This window comes from Heloderma suspectum, chromosome 6, assembly GCF_057233095.1.
Source record: "Heloderma suspectum isolate Gila_16-S chromosome 6, 16-S_ref, whole genome shotgun sequence".
NCBI lineage: Eukaryota > Metazoa > Chordata > Lepidosauria > Squamata > Helodermatidae > Heloderma > Heloderma suspectum.
This window is the reverse complement of record NC_139463.1, coordinates 92314558-92336744: the sequence shown is the minus strand read 5'-3', so window position 1 is coordinate 92336744 and position 22187 is coordinate 92314558. Positions and strand designations below refer to the sequence as shown.

Below are 22187 nucleotides of genomic sequence, written 5' to 3'. Positions count from 1 at the left end.
TTTGAATATGTGTCATAAATCTCAAATCCCACAGTGATATTGGGTAAGAGCTGAGGGTTGTCATTGATCTCCTTCACCGCAAATGCCAAGGCCAAGATGTGCTGGTAGTTATCAGTCATTACACTAGAAGGAGATTTTCATTTTGTTTCACAAACATGTTATGTACTTAGTAATTTTTGTGCACTGTGTTGTGCATCTTTTTACGACCATTTGTAGATATAATTTTAAAATACTGTATATTATGAGGAGTTGGACTCAATGGTCTTATAAGCTCCTTCCAACCCTACTATTCTATGATTCTATGAGTTCATTCTCTCACAGAGAAGCTTCAGACATGATGACTCTCAACACATATATCACATGCCTGCTATCTGAATTTCCATTACCCCACACCTTGGCTCACCATCTGAGATGGTTCCAGAAGCAGCCGCATTGGTCTCTGGTGGGACCAGGAGAATACTCTGGCAAAGGTTACAAAGCCTAGTAAATGTGTGCATCCTTCCTCTGCTGATTTGATCAATACAAGTCACTCTCAGGTAACTACAGAAATAATCACAATGCCATCCAGAATACAAATCACCACCCAGGAGTCACAAGGGTTATGTTTTGAATTGGCCAGTCCATTGTCTTTGTGGGTAATATACCCCAGTCCTGAAACTCTCCACATCCTAAACAGCACGTCAAGCATATCTTGAGCACCCTGCTGACACCTTCGTTTAATTGACTACTCTGTGCTGTACAGATATTACCTTGAATAACCAGCTAGAGATAAATTAATCAATGGGCAAGGAACCTCAGTGAACTTGCTTTTCAGTCCCAGAAACAAGCAGGGATGCTCAGGTGCTGGTTGGCATGTCTGACCATTTTAGGAGGTGGGGATGTCTCAGTATTGGGGCCTTTTTTGTTTGTTTGCTTTGACTCATCCTGACTCCAGCCCAGGGTCATTGAGTTCTTTGTAGGGTGGAGAATTTCAAGTGGCTATTTGCACACAGCTCTGTTTCAAACACTGCCATGGTCCAAGGGGTGCATTATCCAACCTTGTTGCAATAGCTAAAAGGGGTGGGCAAGGCGTATCCTTTCACTAGGTGAATTAATCTGTACTTGAATAGTTCTCTGTTGTGTCGTTTATTCATCTAAAGGGCACAGGGGTGCCCCTTTACTTAAGTTGAGTCACACACAAAAATCTTCCACTGTTATAAGCCTCAGAACGCTACTGATTATAACAATGACATCTGTAGAACAAACTACCTGAAAGAGCACATCCTCCATCTACCTGCAGATGTTCATACTTATGCAAAATGTCAAACCAGTTTGAGAGGCACAGCAAGTTAAACTGTTCTGAAACTGGACACGTTTGTATTGCCTACTCCAAGTTCTGGCTCATCATAGAATATATTTCTTTCAACTTCTGGTAAAAATAACCAATGTGCAGTATTCTGGCTTGTTGAGGAGGTGTTTTTCATTGGTTTGGTGAAATTCTGAGCAGTGGGTCAAACATTATTAAAGGGGTTTTTGCTTGCCCCATTAAAACCTATGGCAGCAACTGCTGGCAAAGCTATGTCAGGCGTGGTCATTTCCACTCTGAAGTTAGAATGCTGACTACTTCAGAGGAATTCTATTGCATTGTAAGCAAGCACAACTTGTGACATTGCACAACATCATCCCTGATCATCAGGCATGTCACTTACGACATCATGCTTAGCTTCCAATTTCCTGGCTTTGTGTATCTTGAGCCAACATGTGATAATCTTAACTCTGGTCCTAGAATGGCAGGTTTATTAACCATTGAATTACTATGAGGTTTATTGGAAGCATTTTCATGCTGCTTCTCAGCCAAAGAGGCTCCCAGAGCAGCTTACACATAATCAGTTATGCCAGACATTCCCTGTCCACTGGTTTGCAATCTGAAAAGACATGACCTACAAAGGAAAAGCAATGCGGACTGAAGAGGGTGGGGGGAAACCCCAAAACAGAAATTCTTTCAGCAAGGCTGGTTTAATATCCCTGCTTTTGCCTCTTATCTCCTTCAGTGCGGTATGAACTGGGTGCTGGTATATAGAAGTATACATGGTAATAACTTACATAACATTTTCAGATATTGTCCTAGGAGGTGTTTTGTTGAAGTCATTTGGAGAAGAGTAAACCTTGCTCTGATAAAGAAGGCCACTGAAGATGAATTCTCCCAGTTGAAAATACTTGTGAGGAATAGGCAGGGGATCCCATATTGCACAGTTAACAATGTGAGGTTTGCACACAATGTGTGGGAGGATCATCAGCTGAAATACCACTAAAACCACCATCCTAACTGCCAATCCACCTTATGTTCACGGTTACCAATGATCAAAATGAACTGATTTGAGTGGTTGTTTCATATGCTGATCGGTGTGAAGTGCAGATTCTAAACAAAAAGTATCAGTAATCAGTTTGATGGAGACTTGTCCATCTCTCATCCCCAGCCTTTGTACCCAATGATGCTGGGGAATATTTAATAATCTCTCCCAGTCTCATTTATTTCTTTGGTTGTTGGCCACTGGAACTCCCCAGGGGATTGAATAAGCAGCAGACATAAACACAGTGCTTTTCATAATTGTAGGCGATTGAACTCAAAGTTCTATATTCCCACTTGTATTGCTGAAGAACATGTTTTAAATACTTTAAATACTTTCTAATATCTTGCCAGCTTTGCCACAGGCTCTGCAAGTGAAAAACCAGACATTTAGCTATGGCCACTGCTGCCTCCATCTTCCCTTCACGAAGGCCTTCACACTCTTGTGTCCTTCCAGAGGGGAGTATGGTGGTGCCAAGAGCTTTGCTCCTCCTGCCATGTGTAGTTCTTTGGCAATATTGTCCTTATGGTCAGTATGGTAACATTTTTATTCTGGAGACAATCTATTTCCTTGAACCCAATTGCCAGAAGTGGACTTGTGCACACATTCACAGCTCAGTTACTTCTGCATATTTAACCTTGCATCTGTGGCTGACCTAAAGGGACAATGACTTATGTTTAGAGGTGTGAAGGCCTCACAGCATTTCCTGGGCAGTTGCTGAGCTGTCCTTCAGCTCCCACAGTGCAGTTCTCATGGGCGGGCTGTGACAGCAGCTCAGCAATCACCCTGAAGGACAGAATGGGATTTGACCAGAACGACCAAGGGAAAGTGAGGAGTTATGTAGGGTAAGTGATAAGCCAGCACAATTTGTGACATCGCATGATTTCACAGGGCACATCAGTCAAGGCACCCTTTCCGTCCGATTCTGGAGCCAACTGTGGATCCACCTGAGACTTGTTTCATCAAGCCCACTTTGAGCTAGTTTGCTCAGCAGGATATCGTGGGGCACTTTGTCGAAAGCTTTGCTGAAGTCGAGGCATATGATGTCCACAGCACACCCACAGTCCACAAGGGAGGTTACTTGATCAAAAAATGAGATCAGATTCGTCTGGCAGGATTTGTTCCTGACAAATGCATGTTGGCTTTGAGTAATCACTGCATTGTTTTCAAGGTGCTTCCAGATGGATTGCTTTATCATCTGCTCCAGAATTTCCCCAGGGATTGAGGTCAGATCGACTGGTCTGTAGTTCCCAGGTTCTCCTTTTTGCCCTCTTAGGTGCTGTATTCGCTCACTTTGCACATACAGAGGTCTGATGCTGTGACAGATCCCAGAGATGGGCTATTACTTCCTCCCCCTGCTTGGGAAAAGAAAGCACTCTTTCTCTCTGGCCTGCCTGTCTCACAGATCGCATTTCAAGCTTTCTACATAGAACTCTCTGTGCCATGCACCAGCCTGAGCCCTTCACTTGTCGTCTCTGCAAGTTAGGCTTTTTGTCTTCATCTCAGCAGAAACTCACTCATTTAAACCTTTCTGCCTTACACCTAGGGTTGTCAGAGAATTCTGCCATGGATCTCGGTGAGGCCGAATGCCAGTGCATTCAGCCCCCTGAAATCCATCATGGAACGGCCTGCCACCCCCCTACCCCCCACGGATCCCCCTCAGGATGAGACTGACCTGGGACAGATGTTCTGGATGGCGGCGGCTCCAGCTGTGGCCTCAGCATTGGCGGCGGCGGCTGCTGGTCTTCCGACCGGCTGCTGCCACCGCCATTTGCAGTCTGTGTTTTTTCCTTTCCCCCCCCCATAGACGTGTTAGGCTTTGTAAAGGCTTACATAGCCTATCACGTCTGGGTAAAAAACAAACAAAAACGCATACGCAAATGGCGGCGGCTGTGGCCGCTATAAACCTTTACATAGGCTAAAACGGGGAATCAAAAGGTGACGCAAATAGCGCCCGCTATGCCATTTGTGTTCCCCTTTATTTTTGCCATCATAGTCTACGTAAATATTTATGTAGATTAAGACGGTAAAAAGAAGGAACGTAAATGGCGGCGGCCGTAGCCACCGCCATTTGTGTACACTTTTTTTTTTAAATCCACCCAACCATGATAGGCTATGTAAAGATTTACGTAGCCTATCACATCTTTCTTTTCTTTTTTTTAAAACCTAGCCATGATAGGCTACATAAATCTTTACGTAGCCTATCACGTCTTTCTTTTTTTTTTTACACACAAGCCTGGAAATGGAGGCAGCCAGTCGGAAAACTAGTCGCCGCCGCCGCTGGAGCTGCTGCCGGAACTGTCGCTGCCTGGAAGATCCACCCCAGGTGAGTCTCGTCCCGGGGGGGATCCGTGGGGGGGCGGGGGGGCAGGCCGTTCTGCCACGGAGTTCAGGGGGCTGAATGCACTGGCATTCAGCCTCACCGAGATCCGTGGCAGAATTCTCTGACATCCCTGCTCAGAACCTCTGCAGGGGTGGAGGGCCGATTAAGATCGTCCATCCCAGGAGGCTGGTGGATCTGAATGGTTTCCTGATGGCTCTTGGGGACCTTCCTGTTGCCTCGGCAGGCAATTCTGTCAAATCCCTGGCCGATTTCATGGCTTAGTTACATCCTGTTTCAATTACTGTGACACTCTCTATGTGGGGCTGCCTCTGAAGAGTACTTGAAAACTTCAGCTTGTTCAACTTCAGCTGCCACGGAGCAGAGCCGGCCAGAGAGGATTCCAGGGGGAGGGACGGAGCACCTCCCCCCCCAAATCAGAGCTGCAAAAAAGTAAGAGACTTTCGTACATCCCTAACCTGAACATAGCAGTATTTTTTTAAAAAACATATTTTTTGAAAAAGAAAAACAAAACACAAGAACAACATAAGCACACAATACACATACACTAAAATATCTCTTAAGCTTGTAAGATATCTCGACTTCCGGTCAGAGCCAATGTCACCCTTGCAGCACCCTGCAGAGTCTCTAGACTACCCTCCAAGAGCTTAATCATTGCCAAAAGTTGTTTTGTAACTCCTATTTAAATAGGAGAAATTAGGGCTGACATGCTCCATTTAATTTATGCGTTAAGAAATACCAACAACATCTGAGGAGTGGTTTAAGAAATATTAACAATATTTGAGGATATCTGAGGACCTGCAAGATCTGTTTGAAGAGAAACATGGCTACAGCAAGGAGTCAAAAAGGAAATGTATCTCTTCCTATTCCCCCCGTACCTCCTTTCTCAAAGCCACCAAGAACTGAAAATATAGGGGAGATATTTACTCTGATAAAAACTTTGTCTTCGAAATTAGCTGAACAGGCTAAAAGGTTGGATGTAATTCAAAATTCCATCACCGCCCTGCAGGGGGCTGTGGATTTAATTAACAATTCTTGGCAAAAAATGGAGGTGAAGGTTAAAGAGCTGGAAGATAGGGTGGCTGCCAAGGAAACTGCATCACAAGTTTTTAACCACTCGCTCGTCAGAATTTCTCAACTGGAGGCTTTTACTTGCAGAGCCAATGAATGTATAATTGGCATTAAGGATGTGCCTAGTGATGTAAATTTGTCTACTTTTGTATATAAGCTTTTGCATGAGATACTCCCTGTGCCATTATTTACTTGATATTGAGCAGGCATTCCGTGTGTCAAATGCCAAAGGGACTGCCTATCCAATTATAGTCCAATTTGCAAGAATCTCCACAAAAATTATATCCTGTGTTTGGCAAGAGGGGGTGGAAATCTTTTTTTGGAAACGAGATTTGTTGTTGTTGTTCAGTCATTAAGTCGTGTCTGACTCTTCGGGACCCCATGGACCATAGCAAACCAGGCCTTCCTGTCCTCCGCTCACTCCCGGAGTGTGCTCAAGTTCATCTTCATTGCATCGGTGATGCTATCTAGCCATCTCATCCTCTGCCATCCCCTTCTCCTTTTGCCTTCAATCTTTCCCAGCATCAGGGTCTTTTCCAGGGTGTTTTCTCTTTGCATTAGGTGGCCAAAATATTTGAGCTTCAGCTTCAGTATCTGTCCTTCCAATGCGCAGTCAGGGTTGATTTCCTTTAGGATGGACTGATTTGACCTCCTTGCAGTCCAGGGGACTCGTAAGGGTCTTCTCCAGCACCACAGTTCGAAAGCATCACTTCTTCGGGGCTCAGACCTCCTTATAGCCCAGCTCTCACAGCCATATGTCGCTACTGGGAAAACCATAGCTTTGATTATACGAATCTTTGTCGGCAAGGGGGAACAAGATAAAGTTATGTTATTCCCAGATTACATTAAAGAAATTGCTGAGAAAAGAAGACAATTCATCAAGGCGAAAAATCTGGCAAAACAAATGAACTTACAATATTACTTAAAATATCCTGCTACATTGTGCATTGTTTCTGAAGGTCAGATGAGGATGTTCCTGAATCATGAAATGGCGGAGGCATGGCTTAACACAAAAATGAGTGAGATCTCTGTGACAGCCCCATGAACTGGAATCAATAAACAGCTTTTGTTAACTGGTTATGTCTAGTCTGAGTGACTCAGATTAGGCAAGAGTTAATTGCTTATATATATATATATATATATATATATATATATGTCTGCTTTCTTTTATTTTTCTTTCTCCTTAAAAAAAAATCCTTCTTCTTTAAAATGGATATGCCATACTGCACCTAAATATACTGTTTAAGGGTGCATAGAAATGTGCACACTTATTTATATATCTAATATAAAATATATTACTGATTGTTCTAAAGTAGTTTTTAACCAGTGTGGCAAGAGCCAGTGTGGTGTAGTGGCAAGAGTGTTGGACTGGGAGCTGGGAGATCCGGGTTCTAGTCCCCACTTGGCCATGGAAGCTCACTGGGTGACTTTGGGCCAGTCACAGACTCTCAGCCCAACCTACCTCACAGGGTTGTTGTTGTGAGGATAAAATGGAGAGGAGGAGGATCATGTAAGCTGCCTTGAGTGCCTTGCAAGAGGAAAAAAGGCGGGATATAAATGCAATAATAAATAAATAAATAAATAAATAAAACCTTTATTATCATATAACATTATAAAACTTATTAGAGATTTGTTATTATTTATTCCTTTTTAATTTCTCTCATTATCATCATCATCACTTTCATCATCTTCATTATTATTATGAGACTGGCTATATGGCCACTGGAAATGAATTGTAGGGCTGCTTTCATGTTATAAGACTGATGACATGATAAGATTAATAGTGCTGTATTGAATTGCAATGTTATCAGTGTTATAGGTATAATTTTTGAGTGACTGAAATCTGAAGCCTTGTGTACTGGAGTTTTAATAATCCTTTTAATAATCCTTTTAAATAATTTTCTTTCTTTTCTTCTCTTCTCCTTTTTTTTTTTTTGCTCCTTTCTAATATTGTTGTGTCCTCTTAAGAATATCGTACTGTTGGGAAACTGTAGCTACCAGTTAGGTTGCTGGTATTGTTTGTTTCATTTATAAAGACAAAAAATAGAATAAAAAGTATTAAAAAAAGGAAAGAAAAAAAAGATTGTAAGATATCTACCTTTGGCTCCCCTTACACAACAAATGCTTATTATTATTCTCTAGTTCTTATTTTAGTTGTATACCATACAATGAGTTCACAGACATTATCTCATTTCTCTCCTAATGTTAACAACAACAAAAAGAGAATTAACCATCTCAAAGTTCAAAATCCACATACAGATATATCATTTTTCTCTGTTTCTTGTACAAATTCTATACAAGGTTTCCAAGCTAGCATAAATGTACTTATTGACCCTTCTTTAATTATACAAGTAAGTTTTGCCATCTCTGCCAGCTCCATCATTGTCATGATTCACTCGCTCACACTTGGTATTGTTTCATTCTTCCACTTTTGTGCATACAATAACCTTGCAGCCATTGTCATGTAGATTCCCCCCTTCTCTTGTACATGTTTATCTGTTTGTCCCAATAAAAATGTTTCTGGCTTTAATTCTATATTAGTCTTTAATATTCTTTGTGCTAAAGACTGTATTTGTTTCCAAAATGTTCTAGCTTTATTACAAGTCCACCATAAATGATAAAACATTCCCTCTTGATCTTCACATTTCCAACATTTTCCAGAAACACCTTTATACATTTTAGACAATTTAAACGGTGACATATACCATCTGTACATCATCTTATAAAAATGCTCTTTAAGACTTGAACATAAAGAAAATTTTAAATCTTTCCCCCACATACTTTCCCACTCTTCCATTGTTATATTATGACCAACATTTTGTGCCCATTTTATCATACAATCTTTTACTTGCTCATCCTCTGTCTCATACCTTTACAGTAATTTATACAGCTTAGCAATAACATGTTCATCATTTGTACACAATGCTGTTTCAAACTCAGATTCTGTTTGTTAAAATCCACCATGTTGCTCATTGATTTTAAACCTTTCTTTAATTTGCAAATATGAAAACCACTGACAGACATCACCTTCCAATAAACCTTCCCTTGATTTTAACTTATATTCCCCTTGTGACAGTTCCAGTAAATCATTCTATCTTATCCATTTATGCATGCTACCTAATTCTTTTCTATGCATTGCTTCTTGTGAAGATATCCAACATGGAATTTTTTTGATAGAACCTTAATTTGTATTTATTCCAAATTCTTAATACAGCCCTTCTTATATAATGATTATTAAAATCTACATTCACTTTTGTTTTATCATACCACAAATAACCTTCCCACCCATATCCCAATTCATGTCCTTCTAGTTCTAAAAGTCTTCTATTTTCCAATGTCACCCATTCCTTCATCCACATCAGGCAGCAGGCAGAAAAATCGGTTTTCAAATCTGATAATCCCAAGCCACCTCTTTCCTTTGCAACCTGTAAGATATTATTTTAACTCTCGGTTTTTTTGCTTGCCATATACACTTTGTTATATCTCTCTGCCACTGCTTAAAAGGTAAATTTGAAGTAATAATGGGTATCATTTGAAACAAAAATAACATTCTAGGTAATATATTCATTTTGATCACTGCAATTCTTCCCAAAAGTGATAGCTGTAATTTTCCCCATTTTGATAGGCCTTGTTTCATTTCGTTCCACACTTTAACATAGTTATTTTGAAGAAGCATACAATTCATATTTGTCAAAAAGACTCCCAAATATTTTACTTCCTTTTCAATTTGGAAGCCAGTCTTATCCATCAACACTTTTTCCCTTGAACATTCATATTCTTTGTTAAATACTTTGTCTTCTGTTTATTAACTTTGAACCTTGCCACTGCTCCAAATTCTTTTACTTTTTCCATTAAAATTTCAATTCCCTTTAAAGGTTCTTCTGACATAAACACCAAGTCATCTGCAAAAGCCCTCAGTTTATATTTCTCATTTTTAATCTTTATTCCTGTAATTCGATCATCTTGTCTTATATCTTTGTTCAATAATTCTAAAACCAATATAAACAGTAGCGGTGACAATGGGCAACCTTGCCTTGTTTCTCTTTGTATCTCACAAGGTTTAGTCAAATCCCCATTTATAATTATTTGAGCCTTTTGATCGGTGCATACCAATTTCACCAATTTTATAAAGTTTTCTATACCTATTGATATAGGTGAGACTGCTTTGTCACCTCAATTCGTCTGGCCGGGCATGGGGCAAAGCAACCCCTGGGGTTGGGTGCCGTAGTTTACCCTTCAGGGTGGCCCAGTCCGCCCTCTCCCACTTCCTCCAGTTACTCCAGCACCCGCAGTCAATAGTCCTCAGCCCATTGCCCCAGTCTCAACTCCCAGTTCAACTGCTCAAGTGGCCAGCCCACCCATTTCATTGGGCCCTGGCGCCTCATTCCCCTTACTGCTACTGGCAGGAGACGACTCCATGTCAGCCCCGCCACCATTCCAGCCTCATCCGCTTAATGCCGCCTGTGCCAGTGTTTGGCAGGGATCCGCCGGTTCGGTTCAGGCCCCCCTGTCTCCCCTACCACCTCCCCTACCAGCCCCACAGATGGCCTTGGCTGACCCATGAGCCAACCTGGGTTGAGGATCTATGCCCACAGGTGCTACTTCTTCCCCTATTGGCTTCCACTTGACCATTGCCACCAGAGAAAAGATTTTGCAGGGTGAATTTACCAATGTCTTTGCCCTGCTCTTTCGCGAGCCCGAACCCAGGGACAAAGAGAGAACCCGTGACTGGGATCCTGAGTGGAGCAAAGCTCGCAAGGTGCCTTGCACCTGGGTGAACTGGTTGCCAGGTTTTTTAATTTATGCTGGCATCCTCCAACAGAGATTCCCTGAGAGGGCTTGGGTCCTCACCAAGTACCTCGACATAATATACAGGGCTTACACCGAATATGAAGGGAGCGCATGGTTGGCCTATGATGAGGCCTTCTGAAGGAGGGCCGCCATTGACCCTTCCATGCACTGGGATCTGAAGGACCAGGACCTTTGCTTCCAATTTATGACTAGGAATGGACGAAAGTCCCTTACCTGATCCCCAAGCTTGCTTCGCGGTGGGGGGAAGGCGCTCTGTCCCTCCCCCCGAAATTCTGGACGGGGGCGGAGGCGCCCTGTCCCTCCCCCCCGAAATTCTGGCCGGGGGGGGAGGCACCCCATCCCTCCAGCCAAGAAACCTCCTCTCCTGTTGGGATGCAAATGGCGGCGGCCATAGCCGCCGCCGTTTGCATCCCTGCAGTCAGCCGTGATAGGCTACGTAAATCTTTACGTAGCCTATCACGGCTGACTTAAAAAAAAAAGCGCATACACAAATGGCGGCGCCCATCAGCGCTGCCATTTGCGTTCCTTATTTTGGCACGTGTAATCTACGTAAACATTTACGTAGACTACGGTGAAAATAAGGAGAACGCTATTTGTGTTCCCTTTATTTTTGCCGTAGTCTACGTAAATGTTTACGTAGACTACACGTGCCAAACTAAGGAACACAAATGGCGGTGCCCATGGGCGCCACCATTTGCGTGCGCGCTTTTTTTTTTTTCAAAGTCAGCCGTGATAGGCTACGTAAAGATTTACATAGCCTTTCACGTTTGTTAGTTTTTTTACTTGGAAATGGCGGCGGCTGGTCGGAAGACCGGCCGCCGCTGCCGCCGCCGAACCGCCACCGGAGCCGCCGCCGCCAGGGATATTCAAACAAGGTAAGTCCCGTCCCGGGTGGGGCGGGGGGGCAGACCGTTTCTCCACCAATTTCAGGGGGCCCAATGCACTGGCATTTGGCCTCCCTGAGATTCGTGGAGAAATTCTCTGACATCCCTATTTATGACCCCTTCCAGGCCAGGCTTCGGCGACAGGTCCGACAGTGGCCACATCCTGGCCAAGCTGTCACCCGCAATAGCCGCCAGGCCTATTGCGGGTCCAGGGGTTCAACACCGCTGGCTGTGCTGGGAGTTCAGCTCCAAAGGTTCCTGCTCCCGAAACCCATGCCGCTTCCAGCATGAGTGCTCCCTTTGTGGTGGTCAACACTCCTGCTCCTCTTGCCCGAGAGCCAGAGGTTGGAGAGGTCCCCCAAGGGATGGCTGTGGTAGCAGAAAACAGGGTGGTGGGCATCCTCCCCCTCCCAAAGGGCCCCAGCCCAGTTAAGATTCTTCCGCTCCTTCAACTTCTAGGGCATTACCCAAATCGGCGGGCAGTGATCTACTTGGAACACGGCTTCACACTGGGTTTCAGGATCCCCTTTAAGGGTCTGCGCAAGCCGTATTTGACCGGTAACCACCAGTTATCCTCCAGAAACCAAAGGGTCATGGAGTTAGAGCATTTACCCTCCAATGCCTACACCACAACATATGGCAGCTAGGACTAGGAGGGAACGACCTGGGCTGCAAGCCTGGAAAGGGCTTGATCGAGCAGGCGTTGATCGATCTGCGGACGATCCGACATCGCTGGCCGGGAGTGACCATATTATGGTCCTCAATGCTCCCGAGAATCATGTGGAGGGCGCAGAGCAATGCGGCCATGGAACGGGCCTGGCGCAAGGTGAACAGAGAACTGGCTGTCAGATCATGGTGAAAGTTACATCAACCACCAAGGAATCCATTGGACTAGGAGGGAGCTTTACAGGCAGGACGGTGTCCACCTGTCAGACATAGGGAAGAACTTATTTTTGTCTGATCTGCAAAGGGGCCTGCAGGAAGTTCTTCTGCGCAGGTGGGGGGAGTTTCACAAGCAATAGGCTTGTGACTCCTGTGTCGGCTAGGACGGGCAAAACAGGAAAGGGAGTAGGGATGGTGTGCATGCAGAGGCACCTTATGGTGACAGGTGACGCCTGAGGCCCCCTGAACGGGTAGTGCGGCTCGGCGGTGGGAAAAGGGTTGCCTGGGAGACCAACCCTACTCACTCACCCAGGTGTTGTGTGGCACCGGGTTGGGGGTGACACCGGAAGGTCTACCTCCCCCAGAAGGGGCAGTCCCAAGGGATGGCGAGATCACCGCCACCCCTCAGGCTGGGTGTGTTTTCGCCCAAGAAGTGTCAGCTAGCCGCTGACACAGTTACATGCCCGTCCTAGTTACCCCTTTGCAAATATTTCAATAAATGTGGCCCAATTTTCAACCCAAGTTTGTTGTCTGCGTCTTCTTTGACCCATCTCCGCTCGCAAGTTCCCCAACCCAACACTGCCAAGATGTGCTTTTTCTTTGTGTCTCTTAAAACTCTATGAAACAAACATATAATCTTCAAACCTTGCTGTGATATTTCTCATTCCTAGCAACATAATCAACCACAACAGTGCTAGGAAATTCTGCTACAAGCATCACACCCCACCAAGCATCGTATCCCTCTCAGTCATGCTACGTCAGAGGAGACCCCCATCTCCCACCTTGAAATGACATGCCTACATGTGTGCTTCCCCCATCTGGTCTTTCCCTTGGAGAGACGGGGTGGATGGAATGTTGGACAATATTTATGTCTCTACACATGCCAGGCAGTTAGATCACCTCCAGTGATGCTTCATGCGCAGAGACAGAAAGAGAAACGGAAGTAGGATTGTCAGAGAATTCCACCATGGACTCAGGTAAGAGGAATTCTAAAGAATCCGCCCCCCAAAAAACTATGGCCGAACGGCCTCCCCCCCCCTTTACCCCGTGGAATCCCCTCAGGACGAAGCGTACCAGGCGATGGATGCAGCAGGTTCGGCAGCAGCTCTGGCTGCGGCGGATGGGGCCGCGACTCCAGCTGGTCTCCCGGCCCGTGCTGGGCTGCTGCGGCTGCAAATGGCAGCTGTCTTAGCGGCCGCCATTTGCCTGGCTGCCTTTCTTTGTGATAGGCTACATAAATACTTATGTAGCCTACCACGGCAAAGAGAAGGGGCGCAAATGGCGGCCACTACGCCATGTACGCTCCTGCTCTTTGCCGTAATAGGATATGTAAGTATTTACATAGCCTATCACGAAGAAAGGCAGCCACGCAAATTGTGTAGCGGCCACCATTTACATGGCTGTCTTTTGTTGTGCTAGGCTACGTAAATACTTATGTATCCTATCACGCCTTGGCAGACATGCAAATGGCAGCCGGCATAGCAGAAGCCATTTGTGGCTGCAGCAACCAGGCAGCGGCCAGAATTCCAGGTAAGGCTTTCGTACATCCCTAAACTGAAGAGACAGAGAGAGAGAAAGGACTGGTAGAAAGTTAAAGATTGGGGATGACAGAAAATGAGAAGGAAAGAAGTAGAGAGGGAGAGAATGGTGGATCCCTCCCACTTTTGGTTCTGGCTCTGCTCACCATAAGAACTGGTTCCACCTACCATTGAGCTCCCCCCACCCCCAGTCTTTTCCTTTAAGCTCAACTGCTCATCATCAGAACCCCCCCGCCAGTATACTTAAAAGAAGCAGAAATGAATAATAAATAGTGCATGTTTATTATAAAAGAAATGGTCCCTTATTCTATACAGCAAAGTTATTCTGATGCATGACATTACTCCAATTCTTACCCCAAACTAATGAGGAATATGCCTAAAGTTACACATTACCCACTGGTTTTATCACTTCAACTACCCAGTATTTTGGGAGGGTGAACTTAAACAGAGGGAAGGTTCCTGTTGGAACCTTTGAATTGGCTTCAAAGAAGTTCAAATTGGAAGAATATGCACAGAGCAATGCCTCTTAGATAAAGATTTTAAATAACTAAAATTCAGTCATTGGTAGCAACACTTATATTCTCAAAAATACAATCTTTTAGGTTATGTTCCAGAGCAGAAATTAAACTATTTTTGTCCATTGTTCACCAACTTTTGAAACCCAGTGGTACTGGGTTTGTTTCTGACACTTCCTTAAGCATCTCTTGGTACAACCAAATTAAAAGCCGATGCATTTTTAAACTGTGAAAAGAGTTTGGAAAGATCAAGGATGGAAAAAAAGCAAAAAAAAAAAAAAAAAGCAAAGTATCAGAAATCAGAAAACCTATTCTGTTTTGATCACCAGCTTTTGAAACCCAGTGGCACTAGGTTTGTTTCTGACACTTCTTATTCCTTAAGCAACTCTCGGTACAACCAAATTAAAAACCGATGCATTTTTAAACTGTGAAAAGAGTTTGGAAAGATCAAGGATGGACTCTTACTTTCCCTAACCATTTACCCTCATGAGCTGGGAGTTGTAGGATTTTTTCCTGTCTAAACATGAATAGGATTGCACCCCTACTTTCTGAAATCATTTCTCCTCATCAGCTGTTCCTTATTGTTCAACTCAGACTTCAGGACAATAATGTACCACTTGGGGAAAAAGATGCAGCTCAGCAACCCAGCGCTGGAAGCGAAGATTGAGAAGATTTCCACAGCTACCATGTATTTTCCCTTGGTACTCAGGTAGGCTGGGACAAAGGATAACCAAACACTGCAAAAGACCAACATGCTGAAAGTAATAAACTTGGCTTCATTGAAAGTATCGGGTAACTTCCTGGAGAGGAAAGCCACAGAGAAGCTAGCAAGGCCCAAGAAGCCCATGTAGCCCAGGACACAGTAAAACATGGTCACAGAGCCCTCATTGCACTCTAGGACAATTTCATCTGTTCCTGAGTGCATGTCGACATCTGGGAATGGAGGCGAAGTTGTCAACCACCCAGTACAGAGGCCTACTTGAATAAGGGAGCAGGAAAGAACAATGGAGTTGGCCAGGCCTTTCCCCACCCACTTCCTCATTCTCGATCCTGGTTTGGTGGCTAGGAAAGCCAGAACCACAGTGATGGTTTTTGCCAACACAGAAGAAAGCGCCACTGAGAAGATGATGCCAAAAATAGTTTGACGAAGAAGACACATCAACGTCTGTGGTTGGCCAATGAATAGCATTGTGCAAAGGAAGCAAAGCAGGAGGGAGAGAAGAAGAATGTAGGTTTTGTTCCTGTTGTTGGCCTTGACAATAGCAGTGTTGTGGTGCTTCATAAACGTCCCTAGCACCAGAAGGGTGATCAAAGAAAAGATAAGAGCACCAATGGCCAAACTGGTCCCCAAAGGTTCTTCATAAGTCAAGAAGGTTACGATCTTCGGAATGCATAAGTTTTTCTCTTTATTTGGATACTGATCAGCTGGACATGGAAAACAGTCATCTATGTCTAAAAAACAGGAGGGGGAAGAATGTGTATCAATCATAGAAGTTACCAAATTTTAAAGCTACTAAGAGTTTTTTTTTTTATTTTTAATAAAGCATTTATAATAAGGAATAAATCCAGAAAGATCTTATTACCTTCTCTTGAACAGTATTATATTTTGTGTTTATATTTGGGAATAGTTGACCCTAACATTGACACATGATGAGAGCACAGAACCTGTTTCCGATATTGATTGCATAGGGTATATGTGCTCTCAAGGGTGATGAATTAACCATTTTTGCATGAACTTCACCTAGGGGCCCTATGTGTCTTGATTGAACATTGCAGCTTCCCTGAATCATCTATCATCTATCTATCTATCATCTATATATATCACACATCTCTCTCTCTCCTATCATTTTTGTGCCTTGGTTAGTGTGTGCTGGGTTTTTATTTTCCCAACAGATGTGGCGTCATTGTGTTGTACCACCAACTAGTTTTCCCATGATAGTTGAGGTGGTGGATTCTCATGTGGTTAGCATTATATATGCTTATTCCCTTGACTCACTTCTGCATTCTTTATGTTTGTTAGGGTTAAAAAAACTTGTGCCCTGGTATCGGGGGATTTTGACCAATCTCATGCCAATCATATGGCTTCATCGTCTTTATCAACATGGAAAAGCAGGCAGTCTCTCACTGGGCAAAGAACTGTGGTGCCCTACTTCTGTCATACAATTGCCTGAAGACAGACAGATGTCATCTACACACACACACACACACACACACACACACCCTAGGGAATTACAAATCAGATTTCAATGCAACAGTAATGCCCCACTGAACTCCACAAATGCATGGATCTTTCTCAGAAGTAAAAGCAATATGTTTGGGGGATTATTGGAGTTCCAGTGCAGTTCACAAATCACTCCAAAGTGCCATGTCCACAACAACAAACATGAATAGGATCGCATGTTCCCCCCAAATATTCTCAAATTCACACTGTTCTATTCACATTTGGAACATTTTCTCTGTTAAGAATACACAACTTTAAAAACACCCAACAAAAACCCAAACAAGTGGGCACTTTCCCCATTCAAACAAACTGAAACACAGGCCACAAACAAAAATGGGAAGAAGCCAAACCACATTTGGAAATTAAGTTCAGAATCTCTGAGTGAGCTCGAGCATCCCTGGTTCTCCAATTCCTCATCTGGTTCACATCTCTGCATGCTACAACTCTCACCATGCTTATCCGAGATCTTCCCTTCCTGACATGGAATGCAGTCGTAGCAGCAGAATGGCTCCCCCTCCTTCTTGTTCTTCTGATAACCAGGGCGACACTTGTCATTGCACATCGAAAGGGGTTGGGCCTATTCCCTCAATTGAAACAGGAGAAAGTTAATCTTCAGAAGCATGGGACTGGAATTCGGAGAGTCCAGGAAAATGTATGTATGTATTTATTCCTTTTTTAAAAAACAAATTCTTCCCAAATTACCTAAACATACTACAAGTGGCCCTGTACTATGGTATACTGAAATGGTTGCTTGTTTCCTCAGCATGGTGAGCAGTCTTCTCACAGTGGCAAATGGAGCGAAAGCAATGGCACCCATTTTGTCTATGTGAAGCCTAGCATTGCATGATATCAGGGATCCAGTTTTGCATGCCAAGCACACTAATGATATGAGGCATTATGGCTCCTGTGAAGACCACAGACTCCAGGAGATTTAAAGTGAAAGAAAGGAAGATTCATAGTGTGTACACTTGCAGATGTTTGCTTGAACTCCACATCATTTCCCTCACAGGGTCAGAGCAATTATTTTGTGGTCTCTAATGCCAGAGTTGTACAAATAAGCTAAACTTGATATTCAGTGTGTCAGTGTAGATAATGGATGGAATCCATAGACTCACACACACACAGAAACACACAGAGTGGGGGGGAGATGTCATTCACTGTGGTTTTCAGTACAAAAGTTTTCCATTTATCTTTTCACAAGAGACAACATCCCTCAAAGTCATCACCATTTACGGAGTGCCAGAGTGGTGCTGTGGCTAGAGTGTTGGACTGGGAGTCAGGAGATCTGGGTTCTAGTCCCCACTTGGCTATGGAAGCTCACTGGGTGACTTTGGGCTGGTCACTGAATCTCAGCCCAACCCACCTCCCAGAGTTGCTGTTGGGAGGCTAAAATGGAGAGGAGGATAATGTATGGTGCCTTGGGTTCCCTAAGGGGGAATAAAGGTGGGATATCAATGTAATACATAGAAAAATAATAATAAATAATACTGACCTTGGTATGATTCCCAAGACATCTGCACTGAATTCCTACCTGGTTAAATGAGCTGTGCCATACAATGACATTTTCATGAATCTTCAATGCTTGACCTGTTGGAGCCTGGGGATCTATCCTTCCAACTTTCACTCTAATGAAGGATTGATTGGGGAATGTGACCCAGTTGATAATATCGAATTCTCCAACTACTTCCCCATTTTCCTTAAATGAAACTGTGTCCCCAGCACTGTTGTTAAATGAGACATGTTTCAGAAAATGGTGGAGCTAGATAGAAAAGGAAAATATGCGCTTTTCAAAGAAAGAAATAGGGGAGCTGAAAAGAAGGAAAGGAATATTTTGCACTGATAAACACACATGCACACTTGCACATGCACACATGCCATGGATCCCATTGTGGTCCCTCCTGTCCTGCGCTCTGGAGAACTAATCAAGTTAGCCAGCTGGCTTCTCCAGGGCTGGATTTTGGCGAAGACCAGAGGTGGAAAGTCTCCCTTCTGACTGTCAGGGTGGAAACTGAGCCTATAGAGCCCCAGAGCAGTTCTGATTCTGAGGAAGAACAGCAATCCGTGGGAGAGGAGCTCGCTCATCTCTCACAAGCACAGCAGCTGGCAGAGATTCCTCCTGCCAGCATTCCTGGGATAGATAGTGACCCTGGCAGTGAGAGACCACTGGAGGGCTGCTTGCTGGATGCTCGGCGCAGATGCAGGGAGCAACAAAAGATGGAGGGCGCTGAAAGGAGGCGTAGCGCTCGTCTGGCGCGCAAACAACAGTTGCGTCCCGAGAACCCAAGGGAAAGAGGGAGGATCTCTCCCTAACCCTAAGTTCAGGGTCTTCCTGTGATTCTCCTTCAAACGGGGACCAACTGCCTTACCTGGAGCTTAGGCTACTCAGCTATCTTTGCCCAGTGCTGTTCCTTGCTTTGGCGCTAGCGACTAGTATTCTGAAAGAATCAGAAAGTAATAAAGGAATAAAGTCTTGGAAAGAATTCCTCATCTTCTGTGTCCTGAGTTGGCTATTGGTGGGGACTGCAAGAGGCAGCTAGGGCGCTCCTGACAGCTTGGTCCCCATTCCTCTTGTTTTTCTCTCTCTCTGCTCCTACTGCCTCTGGAGGCTGCCATGGACCCGGCGGTGCAAGCTCTTGCACAAGAGAACTAGGCTCTTTGTGATCAAGTGGCTCAACTGATGACTGCCATACAGAGTCTGCAAGCTGCGGTTCAACCCCCACCACCTCCATTCCCCCCCACCGCAAGAGCCCGGTGGCTCTGCCAGAGACGTTTTCTGGTGAGAAAGGACTTTTTCAGATTTTCCAGGCCTAATCAGAGCTGTACATGCGCCTACGACCTGAGGATTTACTGAGAGAACAGGTTCCTGTCAGCTTTATCATTAACCTACTTTCAGGCGAGGCAGCTAGATGGGCTTCGGGACTCCTTCTCGCTAATGACCCGCTGCTCGGGGACTACCAAGGTTTCATGACAGCGGTGGCCAGATTTTTCAGTGACACCCTGGGCACGCAAATGGCTTCTCAGGAGATTCGCCACCTCAGGCAGGGCAAGGACTCCGTTTCCAGCTACGCGACAACTTTTTGCTTGTTGATGCAGGATTTACAGTGGAATGATGCCGTGCTGGTGGCTCAGTTTTTGGATGGTTTGAATGATGAGATCTTGGATGAGTTGGCATGCATGCCTAGTCTGCCTACTTTGGAGGACCTCATCCAGACCTGCCTCCAGATAAATAGTCAGCTGGAGGGGTGCCAGCAGACCCGGCAGGGCGCCAGGGGCCGAGATTTCCCTCGTCCCATTCCCCCTATGTTTTCTGCCCCTCCCCCACCCCTTGCCTCTGCAGTGGGGGGGGAAGAGACCCCAATGCAGCTGGGAGCTACCTGAGCCCCACTGCCGCTGGAGGAACTAGAGTGGCAGCACGCAGAGCGCCGATGCTTTCAGTGTGGAAAGCTGAGACATTTTTCCAAAACCTGCCACGCCAGACCCGCAGCCCCACTGCCTCCCCCCTCCTTCCTCTTCCTCCTCCTCATCCCCAGGCCTGACTAGGCTGCCTCCCAAACCTGTTGGGTGTCTCCAGTGTGGGGATCGGTTCCCCACCAGGTGGGTGCCTTATGCAACACCCCACCCTCCCATCTGCTATTGCATGTTCACCTCCACTCCTCCCAATGGGGTGCGGTGGAGGCCCTAGCTTTAGTGGACTCTGGGGCTACGACCAGTTTCATGGCTGAAACGTTCACTCTCTTCCACAAGATTCCTACCCTGCCTCTTCCTGCCCCCTTGGCAGTGGAGACCATCAATGGGCGTCCCCTTTCTTCAGGCGCGGTTAGGGATGGGGGAGAATTTCTCCCTGAAACTTCGGGGGGCCGAGTGCCAACGCATTCGGTCCTCCGAAGGTTCGGGGAGAAATTCTCCGCCCCCCCGCCCCTCCGGGATGGGACTTACCTTTTACAAATGTCGCTCCTGGCGGCGGGTCCCGGCGGCGGTTCGGCAGGTCTTCATCAGGGGCGGGGGCGGCAGCCGGTCTTTCGACCGGCTGCCACCGCCGCCATTACAAGAAAAGTAAAAAAAAAAAAAAACCACCCCTGTGATAGGCTACGTAACAATTAACGTAGCCTATCACGGCTAGATTTGCAAAGTCATACGCTAATGGCGGCCCCCATAGGGAACCGCCGTTCGCGTTCCTTATTTGGTCCCTGTAGTCTACATTTTTTTCGACGTAATAGCCTACGTAAATACTTATGTAGGCTAAAACGGGGGGGGGGGGAGGAACGCAAATGGTGCCCACTACGCTATTTGCATTCCCCTTTTTACTCGCTGTAATAGCCTAAGTAAATATTTATGTAGGCTAAAATGGCTAAAAATAGGGAACACAAGTGGCGGCCGCCGTAGCCACCACCATTTGCGTATGCTGTTTTTTTGGGGGGGGCTTGTCGTGATAGGATATGTAAATACTTACGTAGCCTATCACAGAAGCTTCGCAGGACACATTTGCATTTGCAGAACACCATTTGCATCCGCCACAGCCCTTCCGGGGCCAAAACTCCGGCTGCAGAAGGGCCTGGCCGGCGGCTCCGCAGAGCCACCGCAGAGCGAAGGCAGACCAGGGAGGATTCCAGGGGGAGGGACGGAGCGCCTCCCCCCCCCACGAATCCAAGCTTCACAAAGGTAAGTGACTTTCGTACATCCCTAATATGAATACCTAGTGATGCTGTTTGGGCTCACCTGCACCCCCTCCCCATTTTCGCGTTTTATGAATGGCATCTTCCAGGATTATTTGGACTAGGGATGTATGAAAATCACTTACCTTTCAGAGATTATGCTAATGGTTGGGGGGGAGGCGTTCCATCTCTCCTCCCCCCAGGAATCCTGGCCGGCCGGCTCCGCTCCGCTATTTGCGTTCCCCTTATTTTCGCCGTCCTAGTCTACGTAAATGTTTATATAGACTAAGACGTGCCAAAATAAGGAACACAAATGGCGCTGCCCATGGGCGCCGCCATTTGCATATGCACATTTTTTTGTTTTTTCTTTTATATCACCTATCACGGTGTTTTTTAAAAATCTAGCCCTGATAGGCTACGTAAATCTTTACGTAGCCTATGACTTTTTTTGTTTTTTGTTTTTTTTAACTGGAAATGATGGCGGCGGTGGCAGCCGGTCAGAAGACCGGCCGCCGCCACTGCCGCCGCACCGCCGCCGCACCACTGCCGGAGCCGCTGCTGGAGCTGCCTCCGCCAGGAAGATCCGCCCAAGGTAAGTCCCGTCCCAGGGTGTTCCATCGCAACCTGGAACATCTTCAGACAACCCATGCCTTAAACCAGCGGCAGATTAGGTGGTCACTTTTTTTTCCCCGGTTCCACCTTAAGATTTGCCATGCGAAGGCCTCTGACAACCTACAAGCAGATGCTCTTTCTCATAAGCTAGACCTCCAGCCAGGGGGTGAGATAAATCCCCCCCTCTCAGATTCTTCCATCCCAGAGCCTGGCGGCAGCTGCGGTACCTCACTCTTGGGAGGAGCTTATTCACTCTGAACAGGATTAGGATGCTTTTGTCCACACAAACGTGGAGGAATTGGGGCTAGCCTCTGGCCTCCCCCACTCTACCC

At 45.5% G+C, this 22187-nt stretch overlaps 1 protein-coding gene across 1 annotated transcript in view; it reads right to left on the bottom strand.

The window, feature by feature from the left end:
* Positions 1 to 382: 382 nt before the first annotated feature.
* LOC146341833 (vomeronasal type-2 receptor 26-like) overlaps positions 383 to 22187 on the bottom strand; it is a 28665-nt gene continuing 6860 nt past the window's right edge. Inside the window, exons 3-8 of the mRNA XM_084807052.1 lie at positions 18123 to 18350; positions 17042 to 17168; positions 14916 to 15822; positions 3026 to 3113; positions 1038 to 1133; positions 383 to 439 (exon numbers count right to left, since the gene is read on the bottom strand). Coding sequence (XP_084663178.1) covers positions 383 to 439; positions 1038 to 1133; positions 3026 to 3113; positions 14916 to 15822; positions 17042 to 17168; positions 18123 to 18350 — 1503 coding nt within the window. The remainder of the gene's footprint in view (positions 440 to 1037; positions 1134 to 3025; positions 3114 to 14915; positions 15823 to 17041; positions 17169 to 18122; positions 18351 to 22187) is intronic.